Source organism: Orbicella franksi, chromosome 12 (assembly GCF_964199315.1).
Source record: "Orbicella franksi chromosome 12, jaOrbFran1.1, whole genome shotgun sequence".
Classification (NCBI taxonomy): domain Eukaryota; kingdom Metazoa; phylum Cnidaria; class Anthozoa; order Scleractinia; family Merulinidae; genus Orbicella; species Orbicella franksi.
Window position 1 is genome coordinate 6,646,262 of NC_138156.1, and position 20,837 is coordinate 6,667,098.

The 20,837-nt window shown below is 39.5% G+C and overlaps 1 protein-coding gene and 1 long non-coding RNA gene across 4 annotated transcripts in view; one reads left to right on the forward strand and one right to left on the reverse strand.

The window, feature by feature from the left end:
* The window catches only part of LOC145462593 (uncharacterized), a 27,307-nt gene extending 10,020 nt beyond the window's left edge, over nucleotides 1–17,287 (forward strand). For 2 of the 3 annotated variants that reach the window (XM_081446160.1, XM_081446159.1), the window contains exons 2-6: nucleotides 8,320–8,493; nucleotides 12,261–12,317; nucleotides 12,760–12,934; nucleotides 13,905–14,038; nucleotides 15,804–17,287. In XM_081446160.1, coding sequence (XP_081302286.1) covers nucleotides 8,344–8,493; nucleotides 12,261–12,317; nucleotides 12,760–12,934; nucleotides 13,905–14,038; nucleotides 15,804–16,004 — 717 coding nt within the window. In that variant the 5' untranslated portion in view covers nucleotides 8,320–8,343 and the 3' untranslated portion in view covers nucleotides 16,005–17,287. Of the gene's footprint in view, nucleotides 1–6,494; nucleotides 8,494–12,260; nucleotides 12,318–12,759; nucleotides 12,935–13,904; nucleotides 14,039–15,803 lie in introns of those variants that run through there. The other variant, XM_081446158.1, reaches the window with a different exon arrangement.
* Nucleotides 1,190–5,060, reverse strand: LOC145462595 (uncharacterized). Its single transcript, XR_014041218.1, has 2 exons — nucleotides 2,415–5,060; nucleotides 1,190–1,649 (listed from the first exon to the last, which is right to left on the reverse strand). It is a non-coding gene; the product is annotated as an uncharacterized LOC145462595 (long non-coding RNA).
* Nucleotides 17,288–20,837: the final 3,550 nt, after the last annotated feature.

Genomic DNA, 20,837 nt, shown 5'->3' on the forward strand with positions numbered 1-20,837 from the left:
GTTGTGACCATAATTGGTTGTCAGAAAACAAACTTTCCGTGTTGTGTGACTCGCCAAAAGCAATTCGCATAACGAATAACAAAACCTTTGGCTCTTATATTCGTACAATTTTCTACACTAATTGTTATTACAATTTCAATCCGTGCGGTATTTTTGAGAACTGGACGTCATTTACTCCAATTCTCAACCAAGACTTGGAACAGGGAAAATTAATGGCGGCCGTAAATTCTCGAAAATAAAGGTCCAAAAAAACGTGAGTTCTAATGTTCGTGATAGATTGAAATTTCGCAAGATATCTAGGGGAAGACCCATTGTGTTCGAAAATGTAAAAAAATGGATATCGAGAATTTGGTCATAATGACACTTAAACCGTACGTAAAGGTGGATTTCCACTGTCAAGTAAAAATTTACGTAAGTAAAACGTGCGCAAAAAAACGTACGTTGCTAATTTCCACTGTAGCGTAAAAACGTAATAGGACGTGCTTTTTTTTATGTACATTGAACGTACGTCAAGGCGCACGTAGACGGGAAATCACGAGGACTTATTCAAAGTAATGGCGGCAGCTGTAGACAAGCGTTTCCTTCTTCTCTTTCACCTACGACAAAGCCGAAAGAGAAGAGAAAATACCTCAAGAGACTACATGGGCTCCTGGTAAGAGAGATCTTTCATAATCGCTTCCCAGTGGGTGAATACCATACTATGACCACGAGTCATTTTACAAATATTTTTGGATGACACCTGAAAGGTCAGACCATCTCCCTTGTGAGATAACTTTAAGAATTCCTAGGAATTCCTAGGAATTTCCTAAGAATTCCTAGGAAAAAATTCCTAGGAATTCCTAAGAATTCCTAGGAATTCGTAGGAATCTAAGGTGTGAATTTTCACGGTAATTCGGACTCGGAATTCCTAGGAATTCCTAGGAATTCCAAGTTTACATAGAGCTGACTTGGAATTCCTAGGAATTCCTAGGAATTCCAACTGAAATATACTCACCTTGAAAATTCCTTAAAATTCTCAAAAATTCCTAGGAATTTCTGGGAATAACTTGGAATTTGTAGGATTTTTTGAGAATAGGTTGGAATTTTTTGGAAAATCTGAGAAAAACTGGGAATTTTGTATCATTTGTAGGCCAGACAAAATTTTGATGATTAATGCCCAGCATTAAAATAACAAATAAAGTCACTGATATCACATCAAACAGGCTTTAAATCAATGGTTTATTACATTGGCTTTCATGAATTTAAACATAAGTCATTAGAATAATATTATCCTGTTTCTTTTTTATTACACCAAGAATTAAAAGTAAAACTGAAAACAGATATGAAGGTCAAACTTTTACATGTTTGATAAAAAGAGAACTTTTTCAGATAATTTACTTACTTTGTTGGTTTACAAATCCAACAATTTTCCATACACAAGATTTTAGCTTAAATTATTGTTATTATGTGGAACAAATCTGGATTTTCATGAATGTAAGGAATCAATTATAAGAACAAAACTGAAACAATCCTTAAAATTAAAAAAGGCTGAGTTTGGGCAAACTTAGCTGCTGTTCAGTTATTTCTTTTGTTTCTGCAGCTTCTTTTGTTGCCCTCTAATTACGCTGTCAACAGCTGGCCTCTTCATCTTCATCTTTGTTGCATGACACCTAAAACAAAATTAAAAAAATACAGTACATTGCGATATATATGAGGTACTGTAAGACTGAGATCCAAATATTTATGTGCTCACAGTTTAATACACGCAGCTAATTAAGACCTGACTGTAAGCTGGTTGAAATGTTAAAAGAGAAGACTTGATAATGGAAGGTGCTTATATACTATTGATAAATATGTTACATAAATCTTGAGCTTACAGTAGATTAAATCAAGGTTTTCCTTCCTCTATAAGTGTATCAACAACTCTTGAATTGGAGGATACACTGTGTATATCACGGTTTTTAGCCAAATTTAGACATTAGAAATACTAAAAAAGACACTTAAAACATTTAAGGAACATTTAAATAATAGAGTAAACACAAAAGAATATACGGATGGACAAAAGTTGAAGATCAACACGGACTGCCATACAGTCAGGCTGAAACACACAGGAGACATATCAAACTCATGCACACTGGCTGCCTCGTTGGAGTTTTTGTCAAGAACTTTGACTGGGATCAGAGAGAACTGCTATATTTATTTCGTTTGAACAAGTGAGGCGAGAGAAACTTGTTACTCGCAAATCAAATTGTTTAGGCACGCACACTGGGCAACCTAAATTGTTTCAACTTTGCTTTAGCCAGAATTCATTTCATGCCATGACTGAGTGATCCACTCGTGTATGATTCGTGATGATAAAGTTCATTCAAAAGCTTTTGTCTAAATACAAGAATTTACTTTGTATAATATAAGGTTACTTGAATTCGATTACTCACCAAATAATTTTGTATACGGCCAATCTGTCCTTTGAATTCTTCCCCGTTGAAACATCCACAGTAAGACTTTCTTTTAACTCCAAATCTTCGCCAAGAATAACTTGTTTCTCGTTAATGACACTCACGCTGTTTTCTTCTGGTCACAGGACCGCAGCAAAAACCATTTTGATATAATTTTGGAAGTGAAATCTACTAAAACGCACGAGCGATCAGCCGTTAACGCTGAATTCAAAGATGGGCGCCAAAAGAGAATTAATAACGCGATCTTTGTCACGTTCAGTCACAAGGATAGTCACGTGAAAATTCGCGTGCTGTGATTGGTTCAGTTGATCAGTTGAGGAGAGAATGGAAACGGGAGAAGAAGGAGAGAGAGACTGGCAACGAGGTTGCCAGACCAGTCGCTTTCGATGGCAAGTCTGTTTCCCTGTCCACGCTGTTTTGGTGGTCTTTTGAAAGATGGGTCTTGCTTCAAAAGGAAAAAACTACACAAACTTTTTACGAATAAATCAAGGAGGAAAATGGAACGTACTTTAACTGGTTGATCTGTTCCCGACGGTTGTCAAGATAAAGGATCATGAGGCACTTGAATCAAGTTCACTGCAAAGGTAAGGAATCCAATTTTATAGGGATTTTCTGTTATGATAACCTATAATTGTAAATTATAAATCAAACTAAGCAATGCATTGTGTGCTCTTTAAAAACCTCAAAAGCCAAAATTCACCTAAAAGGTTTCAGATCGACCTGAGGAAACGAGATAAATTCTGCGAAATGAGCTTAAGCTTGTTGTATTAGTCCACCAAATCTATTTCAACACCCAGTCAGCACAATGCAGCAAGTATAAATTTGCGATGCTTGTCATTTTTTCCTTTGAATTATTTATAAGGATTAGCATGATATGAGATCTATAGTCTTTTCAATACATCAAGATGTAGGTTTTTTTTATTTGCATTGTCATTTATTTATGTCAGTTATTTATTTGTTTCCCACTAACTCATAATCTTTTTGATTCTTTTGATTTTGTTGTGTCATGAATTAAAGTGACCGCGAGGACAAGGAAATACAAGAAACATATTGATGATCCCACTATACCCATACCAAAATCTACAAGACTCGACCACATAAATCGCTTAAAGCAGTCTTCACAGGCCAGTTGACGTCATCTCCCTCTCTTGCATCCCTTTTTCTTGGATATCATTTCCAACACCATGAACAGAACACCTCACAGTTTTCGGCTCACCTGAATGAGATGGCTGTTGGCAAAAATGTTGTGGATGACTCTGATGGATTATGGAGTGAACCTTTATGCAAGAATTGAAGTTTCACAGAAGCATTTGATAAAATTGAGTTGCCAATACCTGAAAAGACTACAAAAATACCAGTTGATGTAATACACAACAACTCAGATTTGTCCACAGACAGTGATTCAGATAATGATGTTGAAGTTTCAGTTCCGACTCCTCTGAAGAAATTGAGAACTCTGACACTGATGACCATTCACTGGACTCCCCTGATGAAAGTGAAACTAATGGTTCCCAAGAAAAAAAAATTTTCTGCCAAAGAATATGCCTGTATGGCTATTCTGGCCTTAATTTCAAGACATTGTATGACAATGAGAGGCTGCTAAAGATATCCTTGTTTTAATGAAACTACCGGTAATTTGTCCAGAGAATGTCACAGTACAGTTTTACAAATGTACAGCAAGTGTGTGGAAACTGTGAGCTTTTCATTTATGACATCTGTGAGAGATGTCTTCCTCTTTTTCCTAAAGTCATACAGGATCAAGTCAAAAATTGTTCAACAGTGGGCTGTGATGGGTATGTGTGTTAATCTACAATTATATTAAATATATACGTGCATATATATACTTTTGGTTTTATTGAAATTGTAAATAATATATATTCATTTATGAAGACAGAATTTTTTGCTTAATCTATTTATCAAATCTAAGAGCATCTATTTTTCTACCAGTTAAACTCTGGGTGTTTGATTTACGGGTCCATACAGGCACATATACACTAACAAATCATGTTGGATCTAAAAAGCAATATTATCAGTGCTATAGTTTTATGTTGAGTTGTCAGACTTAAACTGGAATTAATGTACATTTTTTGTCTGGAAATAATTATCTTGGAGCTTGACAACAATAAAAAGGTATGGAACTACAGAGAAATGATCGTGTTGATTTTTACTAATTCACAGAAACTGATTCATGCACTGAGTTCATCTTTAATTTTGACATTTTGGGAAATTTATAGAAATTTCCAGCAATATTTCATGTGATTTAGCTATTCCCAAAAACTCCTAGATATTCCAAATACATTTTTTAAAACAGTCTGGGAAGTAATAGGAGTTCCTAGGAATTCCCAATAATTCCCAGTCATACTTTTCACTATTCCCAAATATTCCCAGAAATTCCAAGGTCTTGGATTAAGCATAATTTGCATGGCTTGGAATAACTTGGAATTCCTAGGAATTCCCAATAATTCCCAGTCATACTTCCACTATTCCCAAATATTCCCAGAAATTCCAAGGTCTTGGATAAAGCATAATTTGCATGTCTTGGAATAACTTGGAATTCCTAGGAATTCCTAGGAATTCCTAGGAATTCCCAGACTACTGGGAATTCATTTCGCAGGGGCTCCTTTCTCTTATGGTCCCCATGCTGTCCAAGAAATCGTTGTACCGTGAACCTATCAGTCCAGGTGAACGTCTTTTTGTCGCTCGACGTTTATTCTCTACAAACTATATCATTTAGCTATCGCCTTGGTCACACAACTGGAACAAGGAAATTTTCGAACTTCCTCGATACCTCACTGGTTCTACGTCTGAATATTTTCCCATTTTCACGGCGCTTTCAAACAAAATTGCGTCCACTTGCAGGAACTCATGTAAAAAAATCTAAGAATGCCATTGGTTGAATCGTTGCTTAAACGCAGACGGACGCGAAAAAGTTCAACTGTCAACTTTTTGAAAGATGCTCGCGATCTCTACGTGCATCTACGTGCGGTAAACGTACGTAAATTTCTGGGAAAAAAAAAACGCGGCGCTAGAAATTGGGAAACGAAAGTTAACGCACGTAAGTTTGGGCGTAAAATTGCCTTTTTACGTGCGTTGAAGATTTTCACGTACGTCAACGTGCGTAGAGAATTACGCGACAGTGGAAATCCACTTTAAAAGCCACAACGTCACTGAGACCTCCCTGACTTAGGGCAATTTGCAGGGGCATAAAGGGGGGACATGTTGAAGAGACAGGTTCCTTCCTGTGACATGCCTGTTTTCGTGAAAGAGGTTCTATTGCGGGGTCATATTTTTGTCCACGCAACATGTTGCAAAAAATTCAGCTACATTAAATTCGAGCGTCATGAACTATAGGCTCGATTTCCGCTGCTCTGTCGTGTCTGGTCTACGTTCCGAGGGAAGGAGCGCGGGCTCCTTTCCCGAACAGCGGCTGGTAATCGGGCCTACATAATGCAGGGTCATGCAGGGACCAGGCAGAGACAAACTGACATGAATTCAATTTTCATTGTCGCTCGCGTACATTTTTCTCGGAAAATGTCCCCACTACAACACATTTTTATGTCTCAATCCGTTTCGTGTGCACCAGTTAGCGTACTATCCATAGTAGACTACGAGTAGTCCCTCTTTCGCGTAGTCCGTCGTGCGTGATGCGAAAGAGAACCGCGAGAAAAAAATTGTCCGCGCGATATCCTGGAAGCAAGGAGCGCGCAAAAGGAGGGACTACCGCCTAAGCCCAAGAGTTTGCCCTTTCACCGCCGAGTAATTTTTCGGTGTAAGATTTCTCATCTTGACGTCCTCTTATTATCGCCTGTTGCCAATAACGCCGGGAGATATCCTGAATGAAATTGTTCCACTCTACCCTTCAAGTAGCCAGGCAAAAACATATGCCGAGAGAAGTATATCTTCGTTCAGTGTTCGTTCTGCGAAACTGCCAAAGAAACTTTAAAAAGAAGACGGCGAATGAGGCATCTTGTAACGATTTTCGCTGCGTTAGTAGGTGTAAATCTAAAAGTTATTGCGAAAATTTCAAATACAGAGTTTCAACCGAGAATTCATATTATGTTTTTGACATAGGAGATTATCCAACTGCGGTGAAATGTTTGCCGATAGCAGCGGAAAGTTTCAGGTGGATGTATGGTTTCAAGCGAAGGTTCGGTTCAATCTTTCAAGTGGACGGCAGAAAGGCGAAGATCAGTGAATTTATGTTTGCTGACTTGGACGATGCCGTTGAGCGGCGAAATCACTAACACGCTCGCAGTCGGGTTGGAGGCGGAAAGCTTTGCCAAACAAAACACTGGATAAATTTAAATCTTTCCGAAGCCTGTTGGCAGATTCACAAGAACATAACGGCTTGAGAAGCGCTATTCCAACGCTTCGATTTGATCTGGTACCGCTTCGATTTGCTCCGGTTCCAAAACATTCCTGCAAGACGTCACACTTATCACGCGTATCTCGGATGTTGACAACACGTTGTCAACGCTCCTAACATAAGCCAATCATATTTTTACGCATTCTCATCCCCAGAAGCCGCGCTCCTTTTGGTCAGAGCCAAAAATCACGACCGCTGGATAGGTCCAGTGAGATTCCGGTTCTGATTGGCTTTGCAAACACAATAGAATGAGACTGGAACCAATCAGATTTGTCAGACTTGACTATGAGCATGCGCAGAGTGACGGGAAGTCCGTGAATCGCAGACTTCCGGTGTTGGACCCTACCAGAGGTCGTAATTCTTGGTGCTGACTAAAAGGAGCGCTGCCTCTGGGGACGAGAATGATTTTTGCGTTGTGAGAGCAACGCATAATTCAAACTCTTAGGCTTAGGCGGAAGTCCCTCCTTTCGCGCACTCCTCGCCCCCAGGATTTCGCGCGGCCATTTTTTTCTCGCGGTTTTCTTTCGCGTCACGCACGACGGACTAAGCGAAAGAGGGTCTACTCGTAGTTTATATCCATGGGCCCTATGCGTACAAATGACAGAGCTCCCCGCAGGGGTCCCCACAGCATGCCCCCTAGTGTTTGCCGAACTTAAAAGAAACAGTCAAGATAAAAAAGCAGATACACTATATTTTTTTACCACTTTAAATTAAAATTGCATTTATCTTTCATATCACCTCTGTACGCTCCTTATGGATTCAGTAATTTCGGTCAATCACGCGTTTCACGCTGTCAAATTAAAATAATAAAGAATAAAAATGGATTATATCCCTTTGTGTTGTTAACTGTTTTTTTTCTTATGTTTATGTGCGCGTGGCCTTGACAACAATGAGTTTCAGCCGGAGTCACGCACAGATTTACTCAATACTTAGTTATGAGAATTTGGCGGCAAAACGGTGATTGAAAGGAGAAATAACGAAGAGAACTTACTGCTTAGTTGATTTGATTGATTTCTTTATTCTCGGCACTTGTCATGACAACGATTTTCCTATCGCCCACGCGTTCCCTTGACATGAAAAGGCCGAGGGAAATAGCGCATGCGCTTCGGATGGGCACAGTAATCCACCTGTTTATATAACAATAAAAGCTTCTATAGCAGTACAGTTCTATTTGCATTTTGATATTGAGTAGATTGTTCACAAATTGAAGCCAGAATGTTGTATAATTTTTTCGATCGACCTTGTGAGCTTATTGGAACTGTCGGTTGATGGCTCCTTAAATAAAACCGCTCCAAATTTTCATGCCTTATTTCAACGCATGCAAATCTTGCGACTCTCAAACCATTGGACAAAGTGAAAAGTTTCCAACAGTTGCCTTGGTTGCGGCTTGATAATAGGAAAAACGAAACAAAAGAATAACAATTAATTCGTTTTTGTGCCTGCGTCATAATATACGGCACACCCCTTAAGAATTGAGTGATCGAGCTCCCTGATTCCTCTTCTCTTCTGTTATTTTAGTGACAAAATCGAGATTATACCGCGATGAACGATCAAGTGGAGGAAGGCAAGGCGAAGGCGGCCGGAATCGTTGGCATTCTGATTGGAGTAATAGCGTTAATCGAGCTGATATGTGGATTTATCTACCTCAGCAAAGGTGGCCCCGAAGGTTCTGGCCTGTGGTCTGGAGTTGGGGTAAATAATTGTTGTTTTGCACTAATATTTTTTTCGTTGTCCGGCCGTTAGGTCTATAAATTAGTTTTCAGAGTTTACTTTCTTCGTTTCATCTCAACAAGCGACTGATTATTTATGTTAGATGGTGTTCTAGTGCACGTTTCTTTTATTAGTATCAGGATTCCGTATTTATATGCCGCTAAAGATTTCGTTTACACTGACATAGCATGTTGAAAATGTCGCTTTGTATTCTCTTTTAATTGCGAAACCTTTTGCTTAAATGGTTTTCCACAACTTGAAAATAATGTTTGGTGGCCTCGTTCGACAAAGTTCTGATTTCAAAGATTGTCGGTTTCTTTCGTGCTTTTCGCCTAAAGCGGCAAAAAGTGTTCAGCAACACGGAGAAGTTAATTGCATTCCGCCTACGCTGCGACCACGGGGTTGCGCACGGACGGTTTCTGAAAATTTGTGTACGTAGATTTGAAACTATGTGCAGTGTCGCCGTTCTGGTGAAGATATTAAACGAGCCATTACTCATTTTTAGAGAAGACCACCTGGGAAGGAAGGTGAATAACAACTCATGACCGAAGGTGCACTCGAAAAAAAATGTGACGCTTTCCTCTAGCTACAGAACTACCGCTTAGAGTAAAATAAACAGATGTTTATTTTTTTGGAGGTAAATAACGGCTCATTGGCAAGTAGAGCGACGGAAACTTGACCGATGTTTGCAGTTTGTTTTGATAAAGATTTAGCTAAAATATTCAAAATGCGGCGTTTCGGGGGACCAACAGAGAAACAAACAACTGCCTTATACAATAACGCCAGCTGCTTGGTTTTTCATTTATTGAAAACTGGAGGAATCTGTAAGTAGTTATCGGTGCTGCAAAATAACTGAGTTTTCTCTGATATCACTTGATGTATTGTGATTTAAATAATCGGGCAACTTTTGAATTTTTATCAGGGCTGAAGTCTGCACGCATAGGTGAGAATGATTTAATACTGCGCCACAAAGACAGAGGTGTACTGTCAAGAGTTATATATGTAATCGTTTAACAGAACGTTACAGTTAAAGGATGGCAATGATCCATAATCAAAATAAACACGAAGTAAATGAGAAAATATCAAGTGAAAATCCTTTTGTGTGACATGAACAAATTATTCGTTGATGTAGTGTGACAGTTCTTGGTAGTTACGGTTGAAAAGATTCCTTACGGGTCCAAACACGACCCGCAAAATTAACAATTTATACGCGACGCAAATAGTCTTGAAGCAATTTCCATTTTTATTGTAGTGCTCAAAACGAAGGATTATGTTTCTAAGTCTTAATCATTCCAGTTTGATGTCAACCCAAGGATTTTTTTCACACGAAACACTGTGTCATGGGTAGCTCAGCCGAAAATCTTTGAACTTGGGCCGACGTGAAAACAAAATAGTAAGAACAAAACACAGAACAAAAACACCCACAAAAGGTAATAAGTTAAGTCGTATAAGTTCCACGGAACCAGCTAATTATTCAGCAGACAGGTTCACTTGACTACGAGAATGTTCTTTTGTTCCACATGAGGAAAGAGTACTTTAACGTTCTGGTTGAAAAAATGGTCAGCATCCACTAATAATATTCATGTATGAGAAGGATGTGAGTCCACTTCAAGCTTAAACTCTGAAGACCACACTGACGTTGTGTAAAGTGCTCATAACCTTTTTTTTTTTTTTTAAATTTTCAGATTCGAAACTACTTTCGCTAAATGATACCATAAGGCAACCTCGTTCCCAAGGTCTCTCATCTCCCTCCCTCCCGGAACAGGAAGAAGAGAGAACTTGGGAACGAGCTTGACATAAGGACTAACGGAGTGCTCAGTACGTAGACTTTTAAACCAAGTGAAGATTCTCACTATTGGGCTTTCCGCGATTGGATAGTTTTTTTGTCAAATGGCCGCAAGCTTCGTTGCCGAATAGAAAACTTCCTTTTGTGCCCCAAAAAAGCGTAAACGCGAATGCTGATCAGTGATACGACGGATAGTGATAATTTATCGTTGCTTGGCGGATGCTCATGGTGTTACAGCAAGAACGAAGAGAAACGCATAAATGCTCCTGTTTAAAGGAGTTACCTCACGGTTTGCGGGAAAATCTTGAAAAGTCTAGCCTACGTCAGTTTCAAGTCCTTGGCTTCTAGTCCGTGTTAATCTTCTCCATCTTTAGCCATCCTTGTTCCTTTATGGTTTATTATTATTATTATCTCTTTGATGTTTTTTCTATCTCAGTTCACCGTTATTTTCAGGTTTCCTTTCATTTAAAGGTAATTTTGTACGTGGCCAAAATAACTCAAAAGACCGTGAGTGAGCTCCTTTAAGCTGTTTCCCTCTGTCACGCTGAAACAACTTGAGCTTTAAAACGTGAACTACCACAACCTATAATGCTTTTCGACATTGTCGCCTACACTTTTACGCTTTGGTACGGACAACCTTTCTCGAAACAGCTGTATTCTGTAGTTCGTTACTTCATGTGGCTCCAAAGTTCTTCTTTCTATCGCTATTGTTCTTGATATTGTTGTTTAGCTGCATGACTTTCATAGCTCGTTGATATCAAGGGTGACAAATTACTCCGAAATTTCAGCGTTAATTTATAATTTCACATGCGCAGTTATAAAATTTCTATGGCAACGTTTGGCGCGAGATTTCTTGATACAATAAACAAGTCAAAAACCCACCCCATGATATTAATCAAATAGTATAGTACTCGTGAGTTAAGTAATAATTTCACTCGTCACTTTTTGATTACTTATACTAATAAGCCAAATCAGATATTCAAGAATAAATGCTGTGTGCTTCCGTGTTTATGCCTAATTTATGCGTCTAGTGCTTTAGGTTTTTTTGTAACAAAAGAAGAGAAGTACTTGAAGAAGTAAGGCTTGAGGAAATATTTTCAACACAGAAATTAGCGAAAATAATAGTAAACGACGTTTCGACATAGTCAGGATGTCATCGTCAAGTAAATGTGTAGCAAAGTTGTTTGTTTAATTAATTTAGTTTCCTAATAGTCAGTTTTTCTTGTTTTCTTATCACTTAACGTAATTTACCAGCTTAAGCTTATGCGCATAATTTTAGATTTGTTTATAATACAGAATCTAACCAACACATTTACTCGACAATGACGTCCTGACGATGTCGAAATGTCGTTTATTACTCTCGCCAATTTTTCTGTTGATTAGGGACAAAAACGCATACCTAATGCTCTAATTCTTGAAACTCCTATTTGGCTTTTTCTTTTCAACAAACAGACGCCTATTTTCCACGAGGCGATAGCGGAGTGGATCCACCTTACTGGAAGGGGACCATGGATCCACAGACTACTTTGAAAATGCTATGACGAAAATCATTGTCAATATAACAGGACAGACGACAATATAACAGGACAGACGCAGGAAAAACTGACGTCAATTTGTTTTACAATAACAAAAAGTTTGAAGGGACAAAATAAAATCAAAACGTGAGAAATTCGTATATCTGTCTGCTTACTGACAAGAAAAACTAGCGAATGAGGTCCACTGAGTGCGCGAAAATTTCTGCAGTTATTTGTAAAAAACTCGATCGATTGTTAGTTTGCTCGTTAGTTTCTCAGCGTCTTCGTTAATAATTGTCTTAACTGTTCTTACTGTTACTGTTTCTTAGTATAAGTTAACTCATTCTGAGCTCATAAGTCATTTGCTTAGTTCGTTGATTGTTACCCGTTCTTTAGTTGGTTGTTTGGCTGAGTAGCTCACTGATGTGCCTTCACCTTTCTTCCTGTAGCTGGGAGTTATTGCTGCCTTGGGAATCGTAACATGGTTGAAGAGAAACAAAACAGCGGTAGGTAGATACAAGTGTATCTGAGAGATCGGGATAAACATTCTGAGTGGTGCGGGATGCGGGATTGAAAAAGCCTAAGTTGGACCCTCTGCAAAGATGGAACGCGAGAAAGCCGAGAATTCCTTGTTTAAAATCGGCATTCCAAGCATAGATCCTTACAATCAGAGTGCCAACGCGTCTCTTGATTGATTAGTAAAAAGATATCCAGCCGAAAAGCTAGAGTTATTAAGTGAAACTCTAGCTTGAATCTTACTTACTTACTTGAATGCTCGCTTACTCGAGTCGCCCAGCCTTAGCGTTACTTTCAGCGGTCTTCTCGAGTCGCACACTCCTGAAAGGGGGTCTTATATCTGTAGCGAAATGCTATATAAACAATTGTGGTGGAACAAGACCGGTCTGGAGAGCGCCTAACGTAAACTTACCATAAGGTTTTCATTTGCAGCTGGTCTTCTACTTGGTGATGTGCATTCTGTGGTTTATTGTCTGCATTATCCAAGTAATTATTGCCTTTATCGCATGGGCGATCTGGCACATTGTCAGGAAGGTGGTGGAGACGAACTGCGATCAAATTGGGGATACTTGTGTATGTCATGACACAGATAATACCCCTATTACAGGTAAGAAAGCGGGATGTTCGTGTAGTTTAGGAATTCGAGTGGGGATGAATTAAGGGTAAGAGAGTTATAACCCGGGGAGCGGAACTCTCACATGAAAGGGACAGGAGTGCTCGTCGGAAATTTTGAAAAAACCCTCTAAGAGGTACCAAGATCCCGCTTGTGGGCGTGGCTTGAAATTTTTTTTCACCCAAAGAGGTACTAGTTCTAAAACATCACATTACCCTTAAAGGTACCGCAACACCTCCTGCTGTGGACCTTTTGAGGTTGAACATCTAAGAGGGACCAAAACCGCTTTTTAGCCCCTAAAAGGTACGACGAGCACATTCGTCCTTTCTATATGGGGTCCCCCGGGGGTAAAAAGTCATAGTTTGCATTACCCTCTAAGTGAGGGGAACCAGGAGTGGGTTTCCTAGAAGGCTATTGTGGGATGGCTACAGTCTCTAGTTCAATCACCACTACGGAGAAATAGGTGAAACAAACGCCATGCCATTCACAAAAAGCTCCATAAGTAAACATTCGGTAATCATGCCACTGTCTTGAATTGAAACCAGAGGAATCAATTTGTATACAGTCGAAGGCCACCTATTAAACAGTCACCCCTTATTAGGCATTCAGTAATCAAGGTCCCGATAAGGGCTTCTCTATTGTTTTTACCTCTATTAAGCGACCAGCCCCCTTTAAGTGGCCCCTATCCATTTCCCCGAGGGTGACCGTTTAATAGGGGTACTAGCTTGGGGTGCAGTGTGTTACTTATTCCATAATAACAGTAGTTCTAATCTTCTAACACGCCTCTTGATCATATCATTATGGCGAAAATCCTGGGTTTTTTTTTTCTTTTAATTTTCCGTGTGATTTAATTTCTGGGTATATTCTAGTCGCTATTACTACTACATTTTCCACACTGAAAACTCATGAGGGAGTTATAAGCCATTGCTAACGTTTGCTTATTCATTATTTTATCCGTTCACAGTGCACAACTGCGATGACATCAGGACGATTGAGAGCATTTTCTTGTGCATTCTGATCATGAGCGCCTTCGCCGCCATTTTGACGCTCTCTGGCTCCATCATTGGCTGTATGGGGACTTGCTGCGCTCGACCAGCTGTAAGTCACGCAATTCTACTGTGACTGTGTCACGTTACTGCTCGAGATTCTATTATCGACCCGCTCTTGCATATACCTCATGATTGCAAACTATGAGAGGTCACGAAAGCCCAGTAACAACCACCTTGATCAACCTGATTATACCCTGGTGACTGTCATCCATAAAAAGTGTTTCAAAATATAACCGATTAATAATTATTAACAGACTTTTGACTTCCCGGTATAATCATAGAGACGAGCATTACATTAAACAATAACTTGAAATAAATCTGATTTATTACTGGTCGACAAGATTATGCAACTCACAGAAACAGACGCCATTCATCTCACCTTCACAGATGCAACTACGCCAAAATTCCTATTGCTGGTTTTCAGTGTCACGCAATTCAAAATAGATCAAAATAAAAATCAAAACCGTCAATAGGTTAAGTCCAGAATCTGGGAAATGAAAGGAGGTAAATATGCAAAGACTCTCGCCAAAATTCTGGTCACAGCAATTTTTCTTATGCGAGATATGCTGAGAAATTTTTTACCCAAATTTATAGAAATTTGTATGGAGACGCCATGCTGGTGCCCATCCGTATGGGCACCAACATGGCGGCCGGAAACCAACAGAAACATCTGTCACTGAGTTTTGCTACAAAAGCGTGAATTTATCCCTCGAGGAACTCTAAAACATTAAAATAATACTTTTGCTAAGACATGAACTGTTCAGATAGCCAAATTAACCGATATAAGTCACTTATTTTAACCATCATGACAGCTCTCTAGGCTGTCATGTAAATGCCGCGTCACGCAAAAGCTTAAAAATTCAAGCCTAGTGTATCCCAAAACCAAGAACGCATTCGGAGCGAAAATTTGTATGCATATTAGTTTTCAGCTGCTCCTATACATCATTGAAGTAAAATCTCAGGAAGATCAATAGTTTTGTAGTTTGAATTTTAGTGACGTCATGTGAAAACCAGCTATAGTTGAGAAAACATATCCAAAAAGGATGGTTATTTTCGGCCGTCAGTCTGGAATTGAGAGCCGTGCAGTTATGACAGAACTACGGACACAGACATTTTACAAGACGTATCCGCAGGCCGTCCTGGCGTAAGAGGGGGAGGAGGGGGTGGAACTCAACGAAGTTTTATAAACTTTTATACGGGGAGGCTCTTCCCCAAGGAACAAACCCTTACCCCTTTATATGACACTTTTGACAGAAAATGTAACCTTTTCAGGCAGGAATCTAGGATGAGTGGTAACCGATTTCCGAAACAATGAGCACCGAAGGCGCAAACCCGCGGTAGCTCCTCTATGAAACTCCTTTAAGTCCCTCTTTCCTGGGTTTCCGAGGCATTCTGAAAAATCTGATCGATTTCCATAGAACATGGTACTGCTTTCACATACCTACAGGATACTTTTATCAACGCTAAAAAATGACCTAAAAGAAAACCCGAAAAGGTCCATTTCCAGGCAAAAAAGTCTTTGTACCTCATAGACAATAATACATCTCTACAGGATATTTCGAAAGGCTATTTTAACTACCTTAATGACAGTTTTTCCTACCCTTTTCTATCCTTCAACGACTTCAACTTAATTTCAAATGCCTAGAGACTTAAAAAGGACTCCTTTCGGGGAGAGCCTCCCCGTATAGTCCATTATAAGGAGTACCCTCCTCCCTGGGTACACCTTTCCAACCTTCTTGCATTTTCCCTAGTAATTCCCCGGAACTTTCTGTATTTCAAGGCTTTTAATATTGTTTTGATTTTCATTTCGGCAGCAATCTAACGTGGTGGTGGTGCAACAGCCAGCTGGGTATCCTATTGTGATGCAACAGACCTCGATGATGCAACAACAGGCCTACCCTGCCCAGCCATATCCGGGACAGCAGCCATACCCGGGACAGCAGCCCGTTATGATGGCCCAGGGTGGCGAGGCTCCACCCGGTTATGATCAAGGTGGTTTACCGCCAAAACAGTAGTAATCATCGAGTTTTTAAGTCTCTTAGCCTCTTACGCAGACTTCTTTTAGATTCGTCATGCAATCCCTTAAGATTGCGTGACGTGTCCTAAGGAATGCTACGCTGAAAGCTAACCGTTTATCGACGTTTTTATTTTAGTTTAATTAATAAAACAGCTACACTTATCAGGCTAAAATAGTAGATACAAGCAACAAAGGGCACCATTCTTGTTTTTCGGTTGTCCTTTTATCATTCAATGCAATGTATAACCAAGGCATTTGTACTTCTGAACGGGCACTCGCCAGTGTTAAACCTCCTTCCGTAGTCAATTCCTTCGTATTCCTATTAAATAGTCCTCTCTTCGATGCACTACGTCACGCACCTCTTCGCAGGACGCAGGGTCGATCATAGATTGAGTGACTCATTCAGGGTGACGCATCTCGGCGTGACGAACCAAGGAGCGACATAAGTTTCATCAGTTTGAGATAAACGCGACCCCGGATGCTAAACGTATAATATCCAAACGAGTCATACAGGGAAGGTAGCTATTCAGAAATCTGCTCTAGAAATTTACGTAGCATAGCCGCAGAGCATAAAATGATTGTGTGTACTATAGATAACTCAAAGAACAATAAAGTGCAGTTATCGTAAGCGTACGTAGTGGAAGTTGTTACAAACCATTAAAAATATTTTAGACCACCCAGCCTATGCCCATCAATACGCCATTGTACAGTTGTGTGCTCAGTAACCTGGCTTATGAATGAAGGCAAGGCTGGAGGTGACCATGCCTTGATACGGACCTCTGTGCTTTTCTTATTTACATGTGAACTAGTAAGTTAGCATTAGAACAACTTGATTTACACAACAAAAGCAGTGAGGTGAACCTGCGATCAGGCATTCTTTTTCTTCGCGAAAGGGGAGCTTAAAGACTCTTTTGTTTAACGACCAATCAGGAAAAAGTCCAGATTCTGGACCGCAGGTAGACGACTCGTGAAGTAATTGTATCAGGCGTTCTTTTTCTTTTCTCCTTCCCCATGTTGTTTTAAAGAGAACGCCTGATCGCAGATTACAATGAGGTCTGGTCACCACCAGCCTCGTTTTCATTCAAAGGCCAGGTCACTGAGTGCACAACTGTAACATGGCCGTCAGATCACGGAAACGAAAACCACCTCTTCTACCCTAGCCCTGGCTAGCCTAGCTAGCCTACTTAATGACATTAGACACTGATAGGTAAACCTAATGCGTCAAGATCTTCGATATATTTTTAATGCATGTATACTCTTTTATAATAACAGGATTGATTTTCTGGCCGAGGCTGAATATTCTCAGTTCTGCCTATTTTATTTTAGGTATTATTATGATATTAAGGCATTTAAGCTTATATGACGCACGTAACTTCTTACAGAAATGTTGCTAGCATCGAACATACGGCTAGTGCTGTTTGTGTTACTTTTTGGCTAGTTTTGCCGTTTAGAGAAAGGAGGAATTTTATACGGTTTAGTAGAGATATACAATTGTTTTGTCTCAACTAATTTTCAAGAAACAAAATTATACGCTTTCAGAATCTCAGCCTCAGGTGTATTCTTGAAATATTCTTCATTTCGCAAATTTCAGCCTCGAGATTCTTATGAAATATATAATCTTGTTCCAAAAAAAAAAAAAGAAAAAGAGTGTGTACATTCTTCTAACTCACCGTCCCCTACGTCTTTTCGAGTCTTTCGCGTGCGTTACTTACGGAAGACGAGCCATTTGGCACGAGCATTTGAGGGTTAGAGCATCAAAAAATTATCTCACAGCTACAGTTTTATACCTTTTTGTCTGAGCGAGGGTACACATTCACCTTTGTCAAGAAAAGGTTATACAAGAGGTTTTATTTTCTCTTCTCACCGCTCTCGGCCCGAGAGGACCGTCAACCTCGTTCCAAGGTTCTCTCAGACGGGAAGAAGAGAAGTACTTGGAGCAAGATTGCCGAGTAATACGTGGTTTCAACAATAGACCATTTTACAGTTGTCTGCTCAGTGACCTGGCCTTTGAATGGCAGCGAGGCTGGAGGTGACGTTTTGATACAGACCTCACTGTTTTTGTTGTGTAAATAAAGTTGTTCTAATGCTAACTAGGTGCATTTACATGACAGTAGTAGAGAGATCTTTATCAAAGCAAGGTCACCTCCAGCCTCGCTGCCATTCAAAGGCCAGGTCGCCGAGCAGACACGTAAAATGGACGACAAACCTAATGCCATAATGTTTGAACATGACGGACGGGATATAAACAAAACATATCTAAGTCCAACTCTACTCGAGGAGAGGCGGAAATAGTGCGAGAAATAGGATACTTGTAATTTCAACTTTGTTTGTTATGGTACTTAGTCTGACCGTGATCTTGTTTTTCTTTACTTGTATTCGTCTTTACTGCAATCGCTTGAAGATAATCAGAATGCTATATATACCGTAATGATTCGATTTAGCGCCCTCCTTCCAATAAGCGCTCCCTTTCGAATAACCGCCCCCCTTCGAATGTGTTTGCATTGATAAGTGCCCCTATTCCAATAACCCCCCCTATTCTGATCCGATAATATTACAGCGTCTGTACCTTAACTTTTAGCGGGGAAATCCCATCCTACGTTGCTGCGAGGTTGACTGCGAGACACTGGGTACCCTTAGTATTTGCCACTATTCGCCACTATTCGCCACTATTCGCCACTATTCGCCACTGTTCGAGACTGTTCGCCGCCATTTGCACTATTCGAGACTATTCGCACTATTCGCTATTCGCTAATCGAGACTATTCGCTGTTCGTTATTCGCGACTATTCGCTATTCGCTATTCGAGTTTTCCAGACACCCGGCCAAGAGGTATCTAGGGACCGTGACAAGCCCGTTTTCCAGTCTCCGACTCCTTAATCCAGTCACCGTATAATTGTTACTGTAATACAGCTTCTGTTATTGTTCCTTTTTAAATAAATACCGTATTAAAGTTGCGTTTTGAACATTTGGTTTTTTCTCAAAAAACCGAATCACTACGGCACATGACGCTAGCGGAATTTCATATTGATTGAGTCGTTAACGTTGTAGTTTATTGCACTCATAATGGAGTCTCGTAGATATTAATATATTTAAAAAATTCTTACCGACAACTAGGCAGGGCGAGGGGTTCTTCGCCCTTACTTTTTTATATTAGAACATATAAAATTTATTTTATAACAATGATAATTATAATTGTTATAATAATAATAATAATAATAATAATAATAATAATAATTTGGTAATAGAAACTAACGATAAAAAGTCACGAGGGTTCGATTAAAAATCTACCTTGCAAGGGCTTTACAAGTTTAAAAGGGTAAAACTGATTAAAAGGTAAGACTATATCGCTAATTTATAATGGTAACAGGACTGACTGGAGTTCAGTTCGGTCTGTAGTCAATTCATATGAATGATTTTAAAACAAATGGGATGACCGCGAAGCGGGAGGCCGATTTGTCAGTCACAAGTATGATTACAGACAGAATTGGACGACACAATGTCCTGTTACCAATTAATCGTAACCATTACAATTTCACAAAAAGGAAACAGTTTCATTTGAAAAATAGCTTTCAATAGTCATTCTTAAATATGATAATTACAATTTCCGAAAAAAAAAATATGGAGAATAGCTTGAAAAACGGTGTTAAGCTCCTTTGAAAACCGCCTACGGAGATGAACCTCGGTCAATGTTGTGATTGGTGGATTCAGTTAAGAAGACTTCAAATGATTGGCTCGTGTAACTGTCTGATTACAGGTGTCTGATTACAGCCAACTGTCCGATTACAGCTTTGTAGATTAATTAGTTCAAACTACAGAAATTGTCTTGTTACGTTACATACTTTAGAAACCTGATTAGAGAGAGAAATTCTTCGCCCTAAATTTTTATTAGTTTATTTTATGAAAAAATATTTATCGTTAATTACTGAATAAAGCTCTTCGCACATTTTTTTTTTTAGTACTGTCTCACTTTCATGGAAAATTTGCATAAGTGCAAATACCGAGTCTGATCTGGCGAGCGAGGAGTAAGGTTACGTAACAAAGAACCACAGTTAACGTTTAACCGGGCGTAGGGGTTGACACATTATGCCGGCATAATTTCGAGCATAATACTATATGTGGAGCATCGAGCATAATGCCGGCATAATAGTGCATTTTGCCGGCATAATAGTGCTTTTTTGGCGGCATAATAGTGCCATTTTGCAACATAACAGTTATTTCCTTTTTTAGAGCTACTATTGTCCATTTATTAAGTTAAAACTACAAAATTTCAAGCTATTTTAATGTTCTACATGGTTTCCATTACTATTATCGCACTTCACGGGGGTCCCGGAAAAAAATTTTTACGGCACAATTATGACTCACCGGGATCCGGGAAACTTGATGAATAACCAGCGTGAAGCCCTTCTGCATTGCACCCGACCTCTTTTACGCTTGCTTTGCCGCCGTCTTTCACGAAAACTTAAAACGCTCAGATGGTGATTTCGCCAGGCAAAACACTTGAAGCCCTATTTGCTCGTAAGCCGGAAAGAAAAAGCAGACAATTCGCTTTGCCTTAAAAAAAGTTCCGACCAGCCATTTTTGTTCGTGATACATTTGTAACTTCAGAATGATTAAAGGCTGTGATGAAATCAAAGTTCACTTTTAAAAGAAGAATGAACTATGTTAATATGATCAACCCAATTCGCTTTTACTGATGTTGGGTGGAAACTAACCATTTGTTCGATGTATGCCGCGGTGGAAGTGTTTCCGTTCGAAGGAGTGCATGCTATTCCGGTTTTTTCGGCGCTTCTGTTATATTGCCCAATTAGCAGCGAGTACCTTGATGTAATGTT